This window comes from Schistocerca nitens, chromosome 10, assembly GCF_023898315.1.
Source record: "Schistocerca nitens isolate TAMUIC-IGC-003100 chromosome 10, iqSchNite1.1, whole genome shotgun sequence".
Classification (NCBI taxonomy): domain Eukaryota; kingdom Metazoa; phylum Arthropoda; class Insecta; order Orthoptera; family Acrididae; genus Schistocerca; species Schistocerca nitens.
In genome coordinates, this window is record NC_064623.1 from 176,264,103 (window position 1) to 176,288,679 (window position 24,577).

A 24,577-nucleotide genomic window follows, 5' to 3' on the forward strand; every position below is an offset into this window, starting at 1 on the left:
GTGACACAGGGTACCAGCTAAGCAGAGCCTGGGATCCGGCTCTGGAATTGTTAAAGGAGCAACGGGGCCAGCTGCAACACTGCACAAACAGAAGAACCAGAGACATGGAGATGGAAAACGAGCCCCTGGCGGACTGCCAGGAGCACCAGACCGAAGATGGAACACCCAGAAGTGGGACTGGTGGGCGCGGACCACAGAGGGAACATCCAGAGCCGCAGTGGACGAAAAACGGAGCGGCAACGCTCCAACAGGTCGTGGTGGGCGGGCGCGTACCGCAGGGGGAACGCTTGGTACCCCAGACCATAGATGAAACCCCCAGGAGCGGGGTTGGTGGGCGCGGACCGCAGAGGGAACACCTAGAACCGCAGCGGACAGAAAACGGAGCAGCAACGCTCCAGCAGGTCGCAGGGAAAGGGCGCGGACCACAGAGGAAGTGCCTGCAGCCGTTGGTGGAGGGGGAAGGCAATAGGCATAAATACGGGACCAGGTCCACTCGAGGAGCAGTCTCAGGTCGCACCTGATGAAGGTTACAAGCTACGTGACCGAAATATCGTGCAAGTACGACGCTGATATCCGGCAGAACACCCGACAACCCAAGATGTCATCTACAATTTTGTTGCACATAATGTTGTGTTCTACTACTGTGTCATCACAAATTTTGACATCAAGCAAACTGTTATTCTCATTCCTGCCACTCTTCATCACCTTTGTCTTAGGTTCACCTATCCTTAAGCCATATCCTGTGTCTTAAGTTTGCTGTTAATTCCTTTCAACAAGTCTTCTGTCTTCATTACATCTAAGCAGAAGGGCAGTGTCATCATATTATTATGTAAAATTGGATGCTACAGTAGTTATGACCATGAAAATACAGCCAGTGATCCCAGCTTCTGAACTTGTTCAAATAGTGTTGTTACCTGAATATTTCAGTATCATCCCCCTCCCTTACATGACATGAAGTTTTAGAAGTGGCTAAGCCAGAAACTGTGTGCAAGACTATTCATTGTCAACACAGTTATCCAATCATCAAAATGAAAAAAAGAGTGAATCAATAAGCCTCATTATTACTCAGTCATTATCATTTGCTAATTGATGTAAGTAGTTGAGACTCAGAATACTGCGTCACATATTGAGCTGTATGAGAATATTCCAACAAGTTCTCCTTTGGGACTGAGGGAGGTAGTGCATTGGTTAGCACGCATGACTTGCTGGCCATCGTGATTGAGGTATTCTGTGATTTACCTAAATTGCTCGATGCAGATGTCGGGATGTTTCCTTTGAAAGGACACCTGCTTTCCTTCTCCATACTTCGCTAATCTGAGCATGTGCCCCATCTGTAATGACTTTGTTGTCGACAGGACATCAAACACTAATCTCCTCCTCCTCCTCCTCTCCTTTGGACAGAGTCGCAGTGTTACTTTTAAGATTTCCGTTTACATAATTTATCAAAATAGCTGTACCTGGTTTGCAGGTGGCCATTTTCCCTGTTTTGCTGCAGTATTCAAGTCAACCATCATCTATCTTGATACAGATTTGTTATTTAAATCACTTTTTTTCCAAAATATGAAAGTAAGAGATGCATACCAACAATATTTGTTACAGAAGATAAGCAGCCACTAACCAGCTGCTAAAACAAGAATAACTGGACTACTGTGATTCATTATAAGTTATTTAAATAAACTGTCTCACATGTAAATAGTAGATAATGTTAAAACTAGAAGAAACATTCTGTAAACATATGGCCAGAAACAATACTTTTTGGTATTCAGGCTATTCTGTCATGTATGTGTCTGCTGACTCTTCAGGAGATGCCGCCTTCAAATTTGGTTAGATCTAAGGGACACAAGGCCCCCGTAGCATATACATGTTGTCAATGAATGTGGGATACAGCATTATGTTCAAACGTTCCGACAACCACAAATCTGAGACAAATGAGAAAGCTGTGCTAATGGAGCTTCTCAACCAATCTGTCACTCATGAAATACTAGTATTTGCTTGTAACAATACAAGAGAATGAAATTTGCTACTCACCATATAGCGGAGGTGCTGAGTTGTTATAGGCACAACAAAAAGATTCACACAATCGTAGCTTTCGACGATTAAGGCCTTTATCAGTAGTACACACACACACACACACACACACACACACACATGCAGCGCAACTTGCACATACATCTGCAGTCTCAGAGAGCTGAAACTACACTGCGAGCGGCAGCACCAGTGCATGATGGGAGTGGTGACTGGGTGGGGGTAAGGAGGAGGCTGGGCGGGGAGGGAGAGGGATAGTATGGTGGGAGTGGTGCACAGTGAAGTGGTAAGGCCTTAATGACCAAAAGCTATGATTGTGTGAATCTTTTTATTGAGCCTATCACAACTCAGCACCTCTGCTATATGATGAGTAGCAACTTTCCTTCACTCATATTATTACGTTCCATCCTGGATTTTCCATTGTTGGATAGTATTTGCTTGTGACGTTCGTGACATGGAAAATGGGGAGATGTCCAGTCAAATGTAAATTGCACCCATTGCCTTTCTGGAAAGGTAACGTTTTCATAGAGCATAGGTGGTCAACAGCTAAAGTTAACTTGTCTGGCAGATGTGTGATCCTATGAGTCTGTCACCCATAACTCCTGCCCACTGATAGTAGAGTGAAGCAGCCGTCCTCATGTGGTTACTATGGTAATTTATTATTCAGCACTGGGAATCCTGTCACACCTACGTAACTATAAAATACAAGCTGTGAACTGTATATGTTCAATGCTGTCTCAGAGTCTGTTGGATGAATGTTAATCTGGCTTGAAAGTGTGCACACACTGTCAGTGGAGAGAGTGGCTTATGCTTCCAGCATCTCCAGTTCTGTGTGTCTTGGTTTCAATATCGCCATCTGCTCCTCTCCACATTCAGTTCTCTGTATCCGACAGACGAACTACGTGAGATCGACCTTGACCCCATGTCCTTGTTGCGAATGATACTGTCTCTGCAAATTGCTGGAACGACATGCCGAGCATGCTTCCAGATACAATTTGTCGTACATTACGTGTACCTGTCCATTAATGTGGTTGGCTTAACCTTAGTAGGTCTACCAATTCCATCCTGGAATAATCAGACTGTTTCCCTGTTCACATTATTTGCATTCCGAGGAAAAACTAATATTTTTCTGATCCTTACACAATCTTAAAATGGCATGTACAGAATGGCTGGTGTAGATTGACAGTTGTCTACCATGTCAGACAACAGCATCACAGTGAGATGAGTAAAACAGCCTACACAAGTACCGACCATTCTTTTTTTTTCCTTTTTTTGATAATTATTACCAGACGGTTATAATTAAAGTACAGCTAATCACAGAGTCCCAGTGTGAGCCATAATTATCATATGGCAGCAAAACTTGGTAGATATGCTAATGCGTTAATGCGGAACCAATTGACTCTGGGAAACAAATTGTTCCAGTTGTGGCCATCAGGTGTAAATCTGGTGCTATACACTGCTTGTAAGATGGTGAGATACCCACACTGTCATTTGACAAGTTGTAAAGTGAGTGAACAGTATGGCTATTGAAAAGAGAGACTGTGCACTGTTGTTGAAACTGTTTTATGCGAATGGCAGCCATTACACAGGTGCATTGAGAGAGTATCACCATCTGAAGGTCTGAGGAGAGGCCCGGTGTTGTTATATGGTTCAAAGATTATGATGATGATGAATTTTGAAAACACCGCTGAGCTTGGTGTAGCACCTGGAAGAGAAGGCCACCTATCCTGGTGGAAGTTATTGAGAAGGTTGGAAGTTATTGACAAGGTTGCTGTTGCTGTAAATGACTGTACACCATGTGCCCAGTTAGTGGTGTTGCTCGTGCAATGTCACACGAGTTGTCCATCCCATGGTCAACAGTATGGAAAATATTTTGTCTATTTTGCAGTAGTATCTATATAATATCCAAACAGTGCAGCAACTGAAACCTGACAATCCGCAGTAACATTCTGAATTTGCTCTTTAGTTTCAGGCGTAGACTGAAGTTGATGACAAGTGGCTGGGCAATATTCTGCAGAGTGACTGGCACATTTTACACTACAGGGTGCAGTGAATACACAGAATTGTCGAATTTGTGGCACTGTTAAATAGCATGTTGTGCATGAAGAGCCATTGTGCTTGTCTTAGGTGACTATGTGATGCGGATTCACAAGCACCTTAATTCTCAATGTACTTGAAGAGAATACACCCGGTGGGCCTCTCATGTATACATATTGCGATGTCTGCACATTATCAAAACCTCCTGTTACAGCAAGTAATCCCTGCTTTGGAAGAACAAAACAGTATTGCACCTCATGTCACTCACACAGTCAAATATCTGCTAATTGCAGCCTTCCACAAATGTGGTATCTCCAGAGGTTTTCCATATGCATAGTCTACAAGATCACCCAATCTGAATCCATATGACTTTGGGTTGTGGGAACATCTAAAAGAATGCGTTCACCAGGGACACATTTGATCTCTGCCTGCTCTGAAAGCTCATATACAGGAACACGTTGTTTAGATTCCACAGGAACTACTGTGAGCAACTTTTAATCATGTCATTTCATGGGTGCAGTGTCTCATCAACATCTCAGCACCAGATTTGCAACAGGTGGCCATAATTGGAACTAATTTCTTTCCAGTGTAAATCAGTTCCACATTATTACATGAACTTATCTGCAAAGTTTTGCTGCCATGTGCTAATTACAGTCCACAATGAATGTCAATTATAGCCACCTGGTATTTCCTGTAAGGAGTGGAACACTTTTTAATACACAAATTTCTTGAATATGTGTCACATGATCCAGAATTTTGAGTGACTGTATCCTTCGGTATGTATCTGTTCTGCACTTTTCTTTTCTGTTAATTTCATTCATTCATTGTATTCAGTGGATCCCCTCTAGGCGAGCCTTTATGGACACGGAACAAGTCAAGGTGCCCTTTAACATGAAAAATACAGAAATTTAATCAACAATAAACTGTCACTCCACTGCTTAATATGATATTCATGCATGTTAGAAAAATTTAATCCAGTTAATTAAAAAGAAGGTTGCTGTTGTGAAAAAACTTGCTGCCTCATCAATTATACTACACAGTTTGTTTATCTCCTGTTGGTAGCTTAAAATGTGCTTGATTTTACCTTCACCTATAAATACAGATGTAACTATATGGTCCCAGAGATCTTTTTAAGCCTCCGAGCAACTGTGCCTGGGTTTCAGGCAGGATCCCCCATCTCGTTCGATGCCGAGGCGCTATTCTGATACCATGAGAGCGCCTCTGCAATGCTAACAGAGTATAGGGGGAATACCAAGTGGGCTGAGGTACGAACAAAAATTTGGATAGAGGAGGGAGGCATGCTAGGTTAGTCTGTGCACTTGTGCAGAGCCACTGTGGCAGTATGGCATAGTGGTTAGCACATCTGCCTTGTGAGCAGGAGACCCGGGTTCAGGCCTCGGTACAAATTTTCATTCATCATTTTAATCTCCATAAATACATTGTGAGGACAGAGTCCTGTTTACAGTACATTACTACTTGTGTAGCTTTACAACAAACACTGCTGCTTGCCATGTAGTTAATAAAACTTTTCAGTCACCGACTCTAGATATTAAGATGCTTGCTTACTTTCCATGTCTGGGAGAAAGATATAACACTTTTCCTCTCCAGAATTGTGCAACCTTTCTTAACTTTACAGTGGCATTGAAGACATCTTTCTGAGTAAAGGATTTGTTTTGGCATGCTGTCTTGTGTGATCTGTCAGGCTTTCTTGGTGTGATTGATTAACGTTTTGCTTCTGGGTGTTCTGCTGCAAGAGCTCTGCAGAACACCCAGGAGCACTCTAATAATATTGGTAGGAGGGTGTGTGTGTGTGTGTGTATGTGTACTGCTCCATAGATGCGTGTACCATCCTCCTCGTACCCCACAAGACCAAATCTGTTCTGCACCTCGAGCCGCTCCATGTATTGTACTGTAGATGTTATCGCTGCTAATTTCTTCCCTTGGAGTGAAGCTCCATTGTTTAGGAACACTTTGTTGCCACAAGAAAATATATCTGACATCTGGCTTGCACTTTAATGGTAATATTTGCTGCAAAAAACTTTTCCTGGCCTTAATGTGACATCCTGCGGGTGTATAACATTGTACATCAACTGTTTTGGGTTTTCAATCTGCTTCTTCCATTTTGTTTCCCCCGGCACTCTGTGTCTTGTAGGTGGGGTTGCAATGTAACGGTTGAAGCGTACATCTTGGGATTGGAGTCAGTCTGAGACACCTCGTAACTAAGTGGACTAACTCGTTTAAGGCTGCATCCATATGCCTGGTGTGGACCAGCACTCCCCAGAAACAGATCCCCAATGTTGACAGGAGAATCTTGGTATTTGCTCCCCATGTAGAAGTGACCAGCTTTCTTGAAATGTTGTTCCTGCTGCAGTTTGTGCCTTTCCAACCCATACTGTGTGTTCCAAAACGTAGTATGTGATGAAGAGTAATTTCCAGCTATTTTGGGGTGACACAGTGTTGAATTTCCGATCCTCTCCACTTAATATTCAGTTTTCTTTTACTTCTTTCTGGATTGTGCTTGAGATGGTTTAGATCTTAATACTCTCCCATTTCAGGTACGCTGCTTATTTTGACTCAATTTTCTCAAAGGTCCTCCCTAGGGCTGCCACAGCTGTGTCACCTTCATAGACAAACTGTATTGCATCTGGAAGATCTGCCTGATCATTCGTATAGATGTAGAGAATCGATGACAACACTCTGCCACAAGGTAGTCTGTTTTTCTGGTTTCTCCAATGATTCTCCTTATCTTGCAGCATTACACAGAATCTTCTGCTTTGGGGTGTATCTAATTATGTTTGTCAGCCTGAAATCTCTTCTTATCTCAGTCACACTCATCTTCATTGCTATAACATAACTTCCCTGGTCGTAATCCAGCTTGTTCTGAAATCATGTTTTCATTCAAACTTTATAAAATCTCTCAAAGACTTTATACAGGTGACACAAAAGTGAGATCAGATGAAAATTCTTTGGATCCTTTTCCCAGTCTGAGAATGGTACGTCATGTGCTTTTCTCCATGGCTTAGGTATATGGGCAGATTCAACATATTGTTCATTAATTTAACTAACAACTTTGGTCCAAAATTGTTCATTTGCTCTGTTCTTATGTCATTTGGACCTTCAGCTCTGTTATTTCCCATTTGTGTAATGGCAATTCTCAACTCTGTTGTAAAAGGCAAAATCAAAAGTTATTTTCCTCGATTTACTGTGTTAATTTTTTTTGCTTGTAATTTTTTCTCTGTTTTTATATATTTTTAAGTAGTTGGTGAGCTATTTCATTTGGCATTACTAGGGTGGGTTCCTCTGGTGGTTTTTTGGATCATGACAGATTTTTAATTAGTTTCTATAGACAGCCTACTTGTGAACAGAAAGGAAAGGAAAGGAAAGGAGATGGCTGCCACATCCCATACGGTGGATTGTGGAGTACCCGGACAGATGTAGATGTAAAAATGGTCATTATTGCAGCCACCATGGACTGATACACATACACATGCTAATGTGATATTTTGAGGCCTGATGACTGTCTTTTAGATTGAACCTGGCAGCACAATACAGAGATTCACTTTTCAGCATTTGGTATGGTTTCCAAAATTGCTTACATTTTGCCTGAAGTAAGAAATATTGTTTGGTTGGGCATTCATGAAGTAATTTCATGTAAATACAAAACTGATTGTAAATTTGAAAAAGAGTTTGTGGTGACTTCAGATCTGTTGCAACACATTCAGATAAAATATAGCAGAAGCAAAAACAGCAACATTACACACACATTTATCTTCCCCATATCTCACACCTGCATTTACATTTGGTCCTAGGTGCACAGAAAATGGACTACATATGAAAAGGCAAACTTTATCTACACAATATTGCATTGAGGATGGTTTACACATACCTTTATTTGTACCAAATTATGTTACACACATTGCATATATACAACATTATAACACTGACAGAAAGACTACCAGTGATGTGTGATAATAAAAATAATTTTTACATTTATGTGTTGATTACTTACACACCATATGTACATAAACATATACAAATAAACAGCTCTATTCATATAATTAGAAAACCTACATAGAAAATAAAAAAAAGCTACTGAATTAACTATAAAAAAAGGAATGACTTCAATAATATAATAATACAGTAACATCGAACACAAGAACAAGTAATTGGGAAAGAAACAAATTTATTACACAAAGATCATCTGTAATAAGTACTGGCCTGGAAGACTTACTGATTTTCATAAGGTCTTGTCATCGTACACTGTGAACTATAAAGTATATGACTGAATGTAGTCAACAAAATTTGTCTTCTCAAATATTACATTTCATAATTTGTATCAGGGGATGCATTCAGAATGTAATATTTCTTATAATACTGAACAGTGGAGCTTTCTGTATGGAGAACAGGCAGTATTATTTTCTTGTTACAGTGGTAAGGCAGTATTATTTTCTTGTTACAGTGGTAAATGAAAATGTAAGTTGAAATTAAAATTTGTTCCACTTTTTTCTTGTCAAACAGGTTCACAGTTGTGCTGAAATAAATAACAACCTTCCATTTAAATATACTGGCAGACAAAAATAATAATTACACAAGTATTACATAAATGTCTGAAACTTCTATTCCTCTGTGCTTGTTTATAACATAAATACTCAAAGAATAGCCTAGGGATGTGTTCATTTTGGGTGAAACATATTCTTGACTGATATTTCAGTATAACTTACATTGCCTGCAAATGCACCACAACACACATGTAGCACCAGGTTAACTCCAAACAACAGCCTTGTCTGCAGCATCAAACTGTGTAAATCAACAGTTCATATCTTAGTTCATTTGATTTATAAACAATACAACAGATTCTCACAGTGAAAACTGGAACAGAATGTAACAGCCGCATTTCTCTTATGTTAATTTATACTAGTCCATCTTCCTTTTTATTCTTCCACGAGCCATCTCTCAGTTGAGCACGAAGTACTTTACCAGATGGATTGCGTGGAATTTCACTGATAAACTCTACACCGCCAGCAAGGCGTTTATAACGGGCGACTCGGGGAGTTACATGTTCTTCGACAGCCTCGGCCGTCAACTTCTGCTCAGATTTGAGTACGATGAATGCCTTTGGCACCTCTCCACTAATCTCATCTGGAATACCGACCACTGCAACATCTGCTACTTCAGGCAACTCCATAATGATGCTCTCGAGTTCTGTTGGTGACACCTGAAATGGAAAAGGTCATTAGATTTGTGTCAGAGTTACAGAGAGCAGTGGGTTGCAAAGAAAATATATTACATTGTACAGCACTATGGAGAAGAGTTTCAGAGTACTGTCTGCTTGCACCACATTTCTTTTATTAATACTGGTTTTGCTCATATACTATCTGATCGAACTCTGCTGCAGACACTTTTAACGAGGTGTCAGAATGTTTGCAGAGGAACAGGATCCCATTCTTCCTCGAGAGATGAAAGTGGAGACGGTAGCAACATCGGATGTTGGGGTCTAGAGTGAAGTCAAGATTCTAACTCATCTCGAAGGTGTTCCATTGTGTTCAGGTTGGGACTCTGGGCAGACCAGTCTCTTTCAGGAATATTATTGTCCACATAGGGTAGCCTCACAGATGTTGCCTTATGACCAAGAGAATTGTCACACTGATAACTGCTGCGGAAGCAAAGGGAACTTCACAGCAAACATAAACATAGCCTAAGCCTTGCAGACAAACAAAAATTACGCTAAGCGAGATTTAGTGTGAGGAGGTCTATGCGAGAGGCGTTCAATGACTTCGAAAGTAAAGTTCTATGTACTGACTTGGTAGAAAATCCTAAGAAATTTTGGTCTTATGTCAAAGCGGTAGGTGGATCAAAACAAAATGTCCAGACACTCTGTGACCAAAATGGTACTGAAACAGATGATGACAGACTAAAGGCCGAAATACTAAATGTCTTTTTCCAAAGCTGTTTCACAGAGGAAGAGTGCACTGTAGTTCCTTCTCTAGATTGTCGCACAGATGACAAAATGGTAGATATCGAAATAGACGACAGAGGGATAGAGAAACAATTAAAATCGCTCAAAAGAGGAAAGGCCGCTGGACCTGATGGGATACCAGTTCGATTTTACACAGAGTACACGAATGAACTTGCCCCCCTTCTTGCACCGGTGTACCGTAGGTATCTAGAAGAGCGTAGCGTTCCAAAGGATTGGAAAAGGGCACAGGTCATCCCCGTTTTCAAGAAGGGATGTCGAATAGATGTGCAGAACTATAGACCTATATCTCTAACGTCAATCAGTTGTAGAATTTTGGAACACGTATTATGTTCGAGTATAATGACTTTTCTGGAGACTAGAAATCTACTCTGTAGGAATCAGCATGGGTTTCGAAAAAGACGGTCGTGCGAAACCCAGCTCGCGCTATTCGTCCACGAGACTCAGAGGGCCATTGACACGGGTTCACAGGTAGATGCTGTGTTTCTTGACTTCCGCAAGGCGTTCGATACAGTTCCCCACAGTCGTTTAATGAACAAAGTAAGAGCATATGGACTATCAGACCAATTGTGTGATTGGATTGAAGAGTTCCTAGATAACAGAATGCAGCATGTCATTCTCAAAGGAGAGAAGTCTTCCGAAGTAAGAGTGATTTCAGGTGTGCCGCAGGGTAGTGTCATAGGACCATTGCTATTCACAATATACATAAATGACCTTGTGGATGACATCGGAAGTTCACTGAGGCTTTTTGCAGATGATGCTGTGGTGTATCGAGAGGTTGTAACAATGGAAAATTGTACTGAAATGAAGGAGGATCTGCAGCGAATTGACGCATGGTGCAGGGAATGGCAATTGAATCTCAATGTAGACAAGTGTAATGTGCTGCGAATACATAGAAAGATAGATCCCTTATCATTTAGCTACAAAATAGCAGGTCAGCAACTGGAAGCAGTTAATTCCATAAATTATCTGGGAGTACGCATTAGGAGTGATTTAAAATGGAATGGTCACATAAAGTTGATCGTCAGTAAAGCAGATGCCAGACTGAGATTCATTGGAAGAATCCTAAGGAAATGCAATCCGAAAACAAAGGAAGTAGGTTACAGTACGCTTGTTCGCCCACTGCTTGAATACTGCTCAGCAGTGTGGGATCCATACCAGATAGGGTTGATAGAAGAGATAGAGAAGATCCAACGGAGAGCAGCGCGCTTCGTTACAGGATCATTTAGTAATCGTGAAAGCGTTACGGAGATGATAGATAAACTCCAGTGGAAGACTCTGCGGGAGAGACGTTCAGTAGCTCGGTATGGGCTTTTGTTAAAGTTTCGAGAACATACCTTCACCGAAGATTCAAGCAGTATATTGCTCCCTCCTACGTATATCTCGCAAAGAGACCATGAGGATAAAATCAGAGAGATTAGAGCCCACACAGAAGCATACCGACAATCCTTCTTTCCACAAACGATACGAGACTGGAATAGAAGGGAGAACCGATAGAGGTACTCAAGGTACCCTCCGCCACACACCATCAGGTGGCTTGTGGAGTATGGATGTAGATGTAGATTCTCTCCAAAGGGTTCCTTTACTGTACATAGTACTGTAAAACAAGTTCCATACCCTTCCCACTACTAACACCAATATACTACCTGCATCCTATTATTATACTGGTGGGTCCACCTCCTGTGACATCTAGTGGTCAATTCCACATTACATAGGTGTGGGCAGATACATTTGATCAGATAATGTACCGTTGTACACCATTCTTGTATTTACACTTACATGTCAGTGTAAATGGAGATATTAATCAATGGACAGAGAACTAGCTAGGCATATCTTTCAGCTACTAACTATTTACAAGCAAGAATATAATCTTTTTCTGCAAGAAAAACGAAATTACAGTTTTGTTTAAATAAGTACAGAGGCTTCCTTACTGTATAATATACAACTATAGGAAATCAATTGATATCTGCAAAACAAGAATACGAAAATTCAGACAATTTGTGAAAGGGTAGGATTAAAATATACATTTTTTTTTACCATTGCTACATTGTACCAGACAACTGGCACAGATCACAACATTTGCAGAAAGTATGCAATATATGCCATTGGTTTTGAACACACATTACCACACAGAGAGAGTTTTGAGAACAAAAGACAATAAAAAATCTGCTTTTATTCTGTATCAGAATTTTTAAATTTGCTAAAACAGTAATTTTCCTTCAAAGATAAGTCAGTCAGCTACATTTAGAATGCAAAAATGCTTATTTATTTTACTTTTTTGTTTATTTTGCATTTTATGTTACATTGAATTGCCCAATAGCACCTCTACAGTATGCTAAAGCTGGACCAATAAATACACAACACAAATGATCCAAATGAAATCGAGCCCCCACCAAAATGCTGACATTTTGAAATCAGTTTCTTGATAGACTTTAAATAAACTGTAGTAATATCCACAGGCTTCCGCAGAAATTTTTCCAGGAGGGGACAAGATTGGAAACTTGTCATTTTTTACATAACTGACTCAGTGAGCCTGAAAAAAAGTTATTCTCCAAGAGCTAAATTTGACATGTATACAAGACTTACTGTAGCCCAGAAGCTTGAAACTTATCTGTTTAGTGTCTTTAAGGCAGAGCACATTGGTGATTACACTGTAAGAATATTCAGTGATACATGCAAAGTACTTCTTTTTATGTTATTAACATAAATATGGATGCCAGTTTTTGACTTAATGATTTGAAATTACATTTTTATATGATTAAATCCATGGTATCTGCCAAGTTATGATGAAGAAAATACCCACAAAAATAAGTTGGGTTCAAACCGAAAATTAAAAATCTGAAATAGACAAAAAAGTTGATATGATAAAGAGAAAATATCAACAAAAATGTCACAGTAATACCCCTCAAAATGGAGAAACGGGGAATAAACATTTAAAAATGCTTATTCAAGTTTGACACCATATATAACACTCTTTTTGATCATAGAACTGTGTTCATGTTAATAGATTTATTGTGTTACTTTCATGATTTCTGTTTTTTAGTGTAGACTTGAATAATGAATTTGAACAAAATGTGTTTTTGAAAGCTGCATGTTTTTGGGGTTGGTTAGGTAAGGTGTAGGTCAAAGCCAGTAGTCGGCTAGATGGAGGTGGGAAGCCACTGAAAACTATCCTCATATTTGCCAGACGAATCAACTCTTAGCAGCCTACGACTGCTCCAAGCTTATCTTCGCCTCTTCAGTTTTTCATATTATTGTGCAGCATGCCAACTGGAATGCAGAATACGAGGGTCATTGCAAAAGTCACAGCAACTATTTTTTGTCTCAGAAATGGCAATGAATTATGCAAATGGAAGATTGGTTCATGTGTAGGTATTACATGTATGGAGATGGCTGAACATGCACGCATACAAACACACACACAAACACACACACACACACCACCACCACCACCACCACCACCACCACAATAAAGTTCACAAACACATAGTACAAGGAAAAAAGTTTATCGTTGCAAACGTATTCTACTGCCAATTGTTAACTGTACACAATAATACATTCCTAGGAATTCAACTGGATAAAAATTTATCATGGGGCCCATATATACAGAACCTTGCAAATAAATTAAATAGCTGAACATTTTCAGTGAGGATATTGTACAACGCAACCAGTATGGTGAAAAGTAGTATAACACAGATACATTGAGTCATTAATAAGATAAGAAACTGTATTTTGGGATAACCCAAACCATGTGTGTGGAATATTAAACCTTCAGAAAACCATCACTAGAAGTATGCGCAATGTAGGATGAAGAAAATCACATTGCCCATTCCTAAAAAACCTATGTATATTATGTGTTCCCTCACTATACATCTATGAGCTGATTATCTTTGTGCACAGTAACTTTGGTTTATTTGTAGCAAGCCATTTTCAACATGATTACAACACCAGAAATCAAAGTAATTTTATGCTGCCCATCCACTGCTTAAAATTTCATGCTGAAACCTCTACAGTACATGAGTATGAAAATTTATAACAAAGTGAAAGGAAGAGAATCGCTCAGTACAAATTTAAAACCTAGAGCAGAAATGCTATTGCTCAGTAGAAGAATTCATGAATGATGACCTGAAAGGATTTGGCACAATTTTGCATGAATAGAGTGACAACTAAGAAAACTCAGTTGCATAGTGATTGCTAAAGCTATAGTGTTTTTCATCTTAGTTGGCAATTTTAAATCCTCTGTTTAGTGGAGCTGCAGGCAGAGAATGCTAGTAATTTGCATGGATTCTGTGATGAATAACTAATCTGTATCCATACTCCCCTCCCTTTGCAGATGCCTATCGTAACACTCATCTATAAAATTGGAGATAAGCAAACAACCTCCAATTACAAACCTATATCACTCTCCAATCTTTTTGAAAATGTTTGAGAAAGTGGTCTTACATAGAATAGTTACTCAAGTAACGGGGCAGAATTCGGTAAATGCCATAGAATAGTGATTCAATTAACGAGGCAGAATTTGGTAAATGCCACTCAATTCAGCTTTTGTTAAGGGTCCTCCACAGAGAAAGCAATATGAGACCCCACAAATTAAGTCTTGACAGAGATAAACAAGAAAAATTGTACTGTTGGAATATTTTGTGACCCAATTGGCAAAAAAAAAAAAAAAAAAAAAAAAAAAAACAGTGGGTATCGCTGACAGTCTGTGTCACAGGCATGAAAACAACTTCAGGAGGGAAAAACATAACATGTGGAGTGTCACAAGGATCAGTAATGTGTCCACTGTTGTTTCTAACACATACATAAATGATGTTCCAATGACACTAAAGGGCATTTCAGAAACTCTGTTTGCTGGTGACATATAAGCATATTAATCTGCGGTCCAATCTCAACCTTAGCACATGTAGCTCAAACGATCACTGTATGGGCTTGCACTTTCATTCTTAATCTTGCGTAGACTCATACCAGATGTTTTAAAACAAGCAAAAATTACCTGCTAGCCTCTGAATTAGATATTAGCGGTCATATACAAAATGAACACCCTGTATAAAATTCCTTGTGATCCAGTTAGCATGTTCTGCCATTAGAAGCTTTTCTCGGTGTGTTTACCTAAACACAAGGGCGTTGGTCTATTGTGGATATTTTCAGTCCTTGTTGCCTTATGGAATTATTCTCAGGGACAGTGCACTGGTTTTAATTGCTAACTATAAAATTATCTGTGATCTGCACAATCACAATAAAAGACAGAAGAGTAATTTTCATGTATACTTTGACATTTTGTCTTTGGCACAGAGTGGAGCTGTGTACACTGGTGAGAAGAAATTCAACAAGCTCAAGCTCCCACCTGACATAAAGAAAGAAGTTGGACATCTCTACCAATTCCAAAGAAAAACAGAAACATGCCTAACTGGCATCACAATCTATAGAGTCAAGGAATGAAAAGTTCTGTTAGCTACATGGCAAGTGAAACTGTTTGTTGAAAAGTTGTGTGACAAGTAATAATGTACTGTAAATAGTACTCAGTATTTACAAATGTAGGTAAATATTTTCTTTAAAAATAACACTGTAATTACAGAAGCTACCAACCAATAGCAGATGAAAAGCAGCTATCTACTAAACCTGAGAAATTGGCAGTTTCTCAAAATAGCAACTTTACTTGCTATTTACTTGGTTAGCTGGCATCATCATGAGTTGTATTAGGTAGTATAGTGATCATTTAATATTAATATACACTACTGGCCATTAAATTTGCTACACCACAAAGATGATGTGCTACAGACACGAAATTTAATCAACAGGAAGAAGATATGCAAATGATTAGCTTGTCAGAGCATTCACACAAGTCTGGCACCGGTGGCGACACCTACAACATGCTGACATGAGGAAAGTTTCCAACCGATTTCTCATACACAAACAGCAGTTGACCAGCGTTGCCTGGTGAAACATTGTTGTGATGCCTCGTGTAACAAGGAGAAATGCGTGCCATCACGTTTCCGACTTTGATAAAGGTCGGATTGTAGCCTATCGCGATTGCGGTTTATCGTATTGCGACACTGCTGCTCGCGTTGGTTGAGATCCAATGACTGTTAGCAGAATATGGAATCGGTGGGTTCAGGAGGGTAATACGGAACGCCGTGCTGGATCCCAAGGGCCTCGTATCACTGGCAGTCGAGATGACAGGCATCTTATCTGCATGGCTGTAATGGATTGTGCAGCCATGTCTCGATCTCTGAGTCAACAGATGGGGACGTTTGCAAGACAACAACCATCTGCACAAACAGTTCGACGACGTTTGCAGCAGCACACACTATCAGCTCGGAGACCATGGCTGCGGTTACCCTTGACGCTGCATCACAGACAGGAGCACCTGCGATGGTGTACTCAACGACGAGCCTGGATGCACAAATGGCAAAACGTCAGTTTTTTGAATGAATCCAGGTTCTGTTTACAGCACCATGATGGTCGCATCTGTGTTTGGCGACATCGCGGTGAACGCACATTGGAAGCATGTATTCGTCATCGCCATACTGGCGTATCACCCAGCATGATGGTATGGGGTGCCACTGGTTACATGTGTCGGTCACCTCTTGTTCGCATTGACGGCACTTTGAACAGTAGACGTTACATTTCAGATGTGTTACGACTCTTGGCTCTACCCTTCACTCGATCCCTGCGAAACCCTACATTTCAGCAGGATAATGCACGACCGCATGTTGCAGGTTGCAGGTCCTGTACGGGCCTTTCTGGATACAGAAAATGTTCGACTGCTGCCCTGGCCAACACATTCTCCAGATCTCTCACCAACTGAAAACGTCCGGTCAATGGTGGCCGAGCATCTGGCTTGTCACAATACGCCAGTCACTACTCTTGATGAACTGTGGTATTGTGTTGAAGCTGCATGGGCAGCTGTACCTGTACACGCCATCCAAGCTCTGTTTGACTCAACGTCCAGGCGTATCGAGGCTATTACTACGGCCAGAGGTGGTTGTTCTGGGTACTGATTTCTCAGGATCTATTTACCCAAATTGCGTGAAAATGTAATCACATGTGAGTTCTAGTATAATATATTTGTCCAATGAATACCCGTTTATCATCTGCATTTCTTCTTGGTGTAGCAATTTTAATGGCCCGTAGTGTACTATAAGCATTAAGTTTCTTCACGTTCCGTGTCTTTTGTTAGTCATTCCACATCCCTGGATGTACTCCTTCCTCTTCTTCTCCTCAATGGAGAAGTAGCTATTTGCATTGATCTAACTATATTACCTGATGTAATTAGGAAGATTATCTGACAAAAGGCATCTGCCTATTGTCTGACTCCTCCACCTACAAGATCTGCCACACTGATCCTTTCCCAGAAAGGCCTTTACATATGTCTACTTGTGTCTGTATATGTGTGGATGGATATGTGTGTGTGTGCGCGCATGAGTGTATACCTGTCCCTTTTTCCCCCCAAGGTAAGTCTTTGTTCGATATGTGCCCCTTTAGTGATTCGGCAGACATCAAGCCGATAATCAAGATCCTGCCACACTCGGCGCAGCATGTCCACGTCAATGAGTTCGAAAGCATCGTTGATGCAAGCTCGCAGTTCTGACACATTTCTTGGTAGAGGAGGTTTAAACACTGAATCTTTCACATAACCCCACAGAAAGAAATCGCATGGGGTTAAGTTGGGAGAGCGTGGAGGCCCTTATATGAATCGCTGATCATGATCTCCACCACGACCGATCCATCGGTTTCCCAATCTCCTGTTTAAGAAATGCCGAACATCATGATGGAAGTGTGGTGGAGCACCATCCTGTTGAAAGATGAAGTCAGCGCTGTCGGTCTCCAGTTGTGGCATGAGCCAATTTTCCAGCATGTCCAGATACACATGTCCTGTAACGTTTTTTTCACAGAAGAAAAAGGGGCCGTAAACTTTAAACTGTGAGATTGCACAAAACACGTTAACTTTTGGTGAATTGCGAATTTGCTGCACGAATGCATGAGGATTCTCTACCGCCCAGATTTGCACATTGTGTCTGTTCACTTCACCATTAAGAAAAAATGTTGCTTCATCACTGAAAACCACAAAACTTTATGAGGTTTTCTACGTATCTGTAGTGTGTCGTGACCATATGTCAATGAAATATATAGGTTTTAAGGGAGAGGGTAAGGAGTCATTCCAATCCCGGGGGCGGAAAGACTTACCTTAGGGGGGAAAAAAGGACGAGTATACACTCGCACACACACACACATATCCATCCACACATATACAGACACAAGCAGACATATTTAAATATGTCTGCTTGTGTCTGTATATGTGTGGATGGATATGTGTGTGTGTGCGCGAGTGTATACCCGTCCTTTTTTTCCCCTAAGGTAAGTCTTTCCGCTCCCGGGATTGGAATGACTCCTTACCCTCTCCCTTAAAACCCAAATCCTTTCGTCTTTCCCTCTCCTTCCCTCTTCCCTGACGAGGCAACCGTTGGTTGCGAAAGCTAGAATTTTGTGTGTATGTTTGTGTTTGTTTGTGTGTCTGTCGACCTGCCAGCACCTTCATTTGGTAAGTCACATCATCTTTGTTTTTAGGTATATTTTTCCTACGTGGAATGTTTCCCTCTATTATATATATATATATATATATATATATATATATATATATATATATATATATATATATATATATATATATATGATATGTGTGTGTGTGCGAGTGTATACCTGTCCTTTTTTCCTTTTTTCCCCCTAAGGTAAGTCTTTCCGCTCCTGGGATTGGAATGACTCCTTACCCTCTCCCTTAAAACCCGCATCCTTTCGTCTTTCCCTCTCCTTCCCTCCTATATATAATAGAGGGAAACATTCCACGTGGGAAAGATGATGTGACTTACCGAACAAAAGCGCTGGCAGGTTGATAGACACACAAACACAAACACACACACACAAAATTCAAGCTTTCGCAACAAACTGTTGCCTCATCAGGAAAGAGGGGAAGGAGAGGGAAAGACGAAAGGATGTGGGTTTTAAGGGAGAGGGTAAGAAGTCATTCCAATCCCGGGAGCGGAAAGACTTACCTTAGGGGGGAAAAAAGGACAGGTATACACTTGCGCGCGCACACACACACACACACACACACACACACATATCCATCCACACATATACAGACACAAGCAGACATATTTAAAGACAAAGAGTTTGGGCAGAGATGTCAGTCGAGGCGGAAGTGAAGAGGCAAAGATGATGTTGAATGACAGGTGAGGTATGAGTGGCGGCAACTTGAAATTAGCGGAGATTGAGGCCTGGTGGGTAACGGGAAGAGAGGATATGTATATTGAAGAGCAAGTTCCCATCTCCGGAGTTCGGATAGGTTGGTGTTGGTGGGAAGTATCCAGATAACCCGGACGGTGTAACACTGTGCCAAGATGTGCTGGCCGTGCACCAAGGCATGTTTAGCCACAGGGTGATCCTCATTACCAACAAACACTGTCTGCCTGTGTCCATTCATGCGAATGGACAGTTTGTTGCTGGTCATTCCCACATAGAATGCATCACAGTGTAGGCAGGTCAGTTGGTAAATCACGTGGGTGGTTTCACATGTGGCTCTGCCTTTGATCGTGTACACCTTCCGGGTTACAGGACTGGAGTAGGTGGTGGTGGGAGGGTGCATGGGACAGGTTTTACACCGGGGGCGGTTACAAGGATAGGAGCCAGAGGGTAGGGAAGGTGGTTTGGGGATTTCATAGGGATGAACTAACAGGTTACGAAGGTTAGGTGGACGGCGGAAAGACACTCTTGGTGGAGTGGGGAGGATTTCATGAAGGATGTATCTCATTTCAGGGCAGGATTTGAGGAAGTCGTATCCCTGCTGGAGAGCCACATTCAGAGTCTGGTCCAGTCCCGGAAAGTATCCTGTCACAAGTGGGGCACTTTTGTGGTTCTTCTGTGGGGGATTCTGGGTTCGAGGGGATGAGGAAGTGGCTCTGGTTATTTGCTTCTGTACCAGGTCGGGAGGGTAGTTGCGAGATGCGAAAGCTGTTGTCAGGTTGTTGGTGTAATGGTTCAGGGATTCCGGACTGGAGCAGATTCGTTTGCCACGAAGACCTAGGCTGTAGGGAAGGGACCGTTTGATGTGGAATGGGTGGCAGCTGTCATAATGCAGGTAGTGTTGCTTGTTGGTGGGTTTGATGTGGACGGACGTGTGAAGCTGGCCATTGGACAGGTGGAGGTCAACGTCAAGGAAATTGGCATGGAATTTGGAGTAGGACCAGGTGAATCTGATGGAACCAAAGGAGTTGAGGTTGGAGAGGAAATTCTGAAGTTCTTCTTCACTGTGAGTCCAGATCATGAAGATGTCATCAATAAATCTGTACCAAACTTTGGGTTGGCAGGCCTGGGTAACCAAGAAGGCTTCCTCTAAGCGACCCATGAATATGTTGGCGTACGAGGGGGCCATCCTGGTACCCATGGCTGTTCCCTTTAATTGTTGGTATGTCTGGCCTTCAAAAGTGAAGAAGTTGTGGGTCAGGATGAAGCTGGCTAAGGTGATGAGGAAAGAGGTTTTAGGTAGGGTGGCAGGTGATCGGCGTGAAAGGAAGTGCTCCATCGCAGCGAGGCCCTGGACGTGCGGAATATTTGTGTATAAGGAAGTGGCATCAATGGTTACAAGGATGGCTTCCGGGGGTAACAGATTGGGTAAGGATTCCAGGCGTTCGAGAAAGTGGTTGGTGTCTTTGATGAAGGATGGGAGACTGCATGTAATGGGTTGAAGGTGTTGATCTACGTAGGCAGAGATCCGTTCTGTGGGGGCTTGGTAACCAGCTACAATGGGGCGGCCGGGATGATTGGGTTTGTGGATTTTAGGAAGAAGGTAGAAGGTAGGGGTGCGGGGTGTCGGTGGGGTCAGGAGGTTGATGGAGTCAGGTGAAAGGTTTTGCAGGGGGCTTAAGGTTCTGAGGATTCCTTGAAGCTCCTCCTGGACATCGGGAATGGGGTTACCTTGGCAAACTTTGTATGTGGTGTTGTCTGAAAGCTGACGCAGTCCCTCAGCCACATACTCCCGACGATCAAGTACCACGGTCGTGGAACCCTTGTCCGCCAGAAGAATGACGATGGATCGGTCAGCCTTCAGATCACGGATAGCCTGGGCTTCAGCAGTGGTGATGTTGGGAGTAGGATTAAGGTTTTTTAAGAAGGATTGAGATGCAAGGCTGGAAGTCAGAAATTCCTGGAAGGTTTGGAGAGCGTGATTTTGAGGAAGAGGAGGTGGGTCCCGCTGCGACGGAGGACGGAACTGTTCCAGGCAGGGTTCAATTTGGATGGTGTCTTGGGGAGTTGGATCATTAGGACTAGGATTAGGATCATTTTTCTTCATGGCAAAGTGATATTTCCAGCAGAGAGTACGAGTGTAGGACAGTAAATCTTTGACGAGGGCTGTTTGGTTGAATCTGGGAGTGGGGCTGAAGGTGAGGCCTTTGGATAGGACAGAGGATTCGGATTGGGAGAGAGGTTTGGAGGAAAGGTTAACTACTGAATTAGGGCGTTGTGGTTCCAGGTTGTGTTGATTGGAATTTTGAGGTTTTGGAGGGAGTGGAGCTGGAAGTGGGAGATTGAGTAGATGGGAGAGACTGGGTTGGTGTGCAATGAGAGGAGGTTGAGGTTTGCTGGAAAGGTTGTGAAGGGTGAGTGAGTTGCCTTTCCGGAGGTGGGAAACCAGGAGATTGGATAGTTTTTTGAGGTGGAGGGTGGCATGCTGTTCTAATTTACGGTTGGCCTGAAGTAGGATGCTCTGAACAGCTGCTGTGGATGTGGGAGAGGAAAGATTAAGGACTTTTATTAAGGATAGGAGTTGACGGGTGTGTTCATTGGCTGAGTTGATGTGTAGGTGAAGGATTACGTGGGTGAGGGCAATGGGTTGTTCAGTTTGGAACTGGTATAGGGACTGATGGAAAGAAGGGTTGCAGCCAGAGATGGGAACTTTAAGTGTGAGGCCTTTGGGGGTAATGCCAAATGTCAGACAAGCCTGAGAAAATAGAATATGGGAGCGTAATCTGGCTAGGGCGAAGGCATGTTTGTGGAGGGAATGTAAATAAAACTTAATGGGGTCGTTGTGGGGGTGTTGTGAGGGTGACATGGTATTAGAAGGTGGAAAGTGTAACATGAGGCTGAAATGAAAATGAAAATAAAAATATATGGGGAGAGATAAAGGTGGACTGGAAAGTAACTGGAGATCTGGTGTGAAAAAAGGTGAGAAGGTGTTGGTTACAGCTGGGCTATGTTGGACCTGGGTTGGTAGACAACAATGTGCACAAAGGTTAGGTGGTTGTGTTGCCGTCAAAACACGTTAAAGGACGGAGAAATTCGGGAAAATTTCGAAAAAACTGCGTGTAATATATTAAAAGGAGTGGTTTTGTGGTGGCAGATTATGAAAATGGGGCTAACAATTGTCTGACGAAGAAATAATGACGTTAAAACCTGTGTGAAGCGGATAAAAATTATCAGTGATGTGGGAAAAACGGAAATGGAAATAAAGCGAAAGTTATTAGAACTAGCCGAAATGGTTGTTTAAAAGGTGAAAGGAACTGTTTGTGAACTAGAAATGGTGGATTTTATAGCGGCGGTAGAATTGAAAGCGGTAAAAAAAATTTTTTGGTTATGGTTTGGAAGTGGGTTACGTATTATTAAGTATATATAAGCGGGATAAAATTGTATAGCAGATTACGGTAAAAAGGAGAAGGTGAATACAAAGTGACACTACTGGCAAAAACAGAAAGAGAAAATAAGACGACAGAAAAGATTTCGAAATGCAACAGTGACAATAACAAACGTAATTGTTGGGTTCAAATTACTGATATGAATATAATAGAGGGAAACATTCCACGTGGGAAAAATATATCTAAAAACAAAGATGATGTGACTTACCGAACGAAAGCGCTGGCAGGTCGATAGACACACAAACACAAACACACACACAAAATTCAAGCTTTCGCAACAAACTGTTGCCTCATCAGGAAAGAGGGGAAGGAGAGGGAAAGACGAAAGAAGAACCACAAAAGTGCCCCACTTGTGACAGGATACTTTCCGGGACTGGACCAGACTCTGAATGTGGCTCTCCAGCAGGGTACGACTTCCTCAAATCCTGCCCTGAAATGAGATACATCCTTCATGAAATCCTCCCCACTCCACCAAGAGTGTCTTTCCGCCGTCCACCTAACCTTCGTAACCTGTTAGTTCATCCCTATGAAATCCTCAAACCACCTTCCCTACCCTCTGGCTCCTATCCTTGTAACCGCCCCCGGTGTAAAACCTGTCCCATGCACCCTCCCACCACCACCTACTCCAGTCCTGTAACCCGGAAGGTGTACACGATCAAAGGCAGAGCCACATGTGAAACCACCCACGTGATTTACCAACTGACCTGCCTACACTGTGATGCATTCTATGTGGGAATGACCAGCAACAAACTGTCCATTCGCATGAATGGACACAGGCAGACAGTGTTTGTTGGTAATGAGGATCACCCTGTGGCTAAACATGCCTTGGTGCACGGCCAGCACATCTTGGCACAGTGTTACACCGTCCGGGTTATCTGGATACTTCCCACCAACACCAACCTATCCGAACTCCGGAGATGGGAACTTGCTCTTCAATATACATATCCTCTCTTCCCGTTACCCACCAGGCCTCAATCTCCGCTAATTTCAAGTTGCCGCCACTCATACCTCACCTGTCATTCAACATCATCTTTGCCTCTTCACTTCCGCCTCGACTGACATCTCTGCCCAAACTCTTTGTCTTTAAATATGTCTGCTTGTGTGTGTGTGTGTGTGTGTGTGTGTGTGTGTGTGTGTGTGTGTGTGTGTGTGCGCGCACGAGTGTATACCTGTCCTTTTTTCCCCCTAAGGTAAGTCTTTCCGCTCCCGGGATTGGAATGACTCCTTACCCTCTCCCTTAAAACCCACATCCTTTCGTCTTTCCTTCTCCTTCCCCTCTTTCCTGATGAGGCAACAGTTTGTTGCGAAAGCTTGAATTTTGTGTGTGTGTTTGTGTTTGTGTGTCTATCGACCTGCCAGCGCTTTCGTTCAGTAAGTCACATTATATATATATATATATATATATATATATATATATATATATATATATATATACACTCCTGGAAATGGAAAAAAGAACACATTGACACCGGTGTGTCAGACCCACCATACTTGCTCCGGACACTGCGAGAGGGCTGTACAAGCAATGATCACACGCACGGCACAGCGGACACACCAGGAACCGCGGTGTTGGCCGTCGAATGGCGCTAGCTGCGCAGCATTTGTGCACCGCCGCCGTCAGTCTCAGCCAGTTTGCCGTGGCATACGGAGCTCCATCGCAGTCTTTAACACTGGTAGCATGCCGCGACAGCGTGGACGTGAACCGTATGTGCAGTTGACGGACATTGAGCGAGGGCGTATAGTGGGCATGCGGGAGGCCGGGTGGACGTACCGCCGAATTGCTCAACACGTGGGGCGTGTGGTCTCCACAGTACATCGATGTTGTCGCCAGTGGTCGGCGGAAGGTGCACGTGCC

At 42.2% G+C, this 24,577-nt stretch overlaps 1 protein-coding gene across 1 annotated transcript in view; it reads right to left on the bottom strand.

The window, feature by feature from the left end:
* Positions 1-8,501: 8,501 nt before the first annotated feature.
* Positions 8,502-24,577, bottom strand: part of LOC126210659 (probable 4-coumarate--CoA ligase 1) — a 505,973-nt gene continuing 489,897 nt past the window's right edge. The window contains exon 8 of the mRNA XM_049939990.1: positions 8,502-9,277. Coding sequence (XP_049795947.1) covers positions 8,972-9,277 — 306 coding nt within the window. The 3' untranslated portion in view covers positions 8,502-8,971. The remainder of the gene's footprint in view (positions 9,278-24,577) is intronic.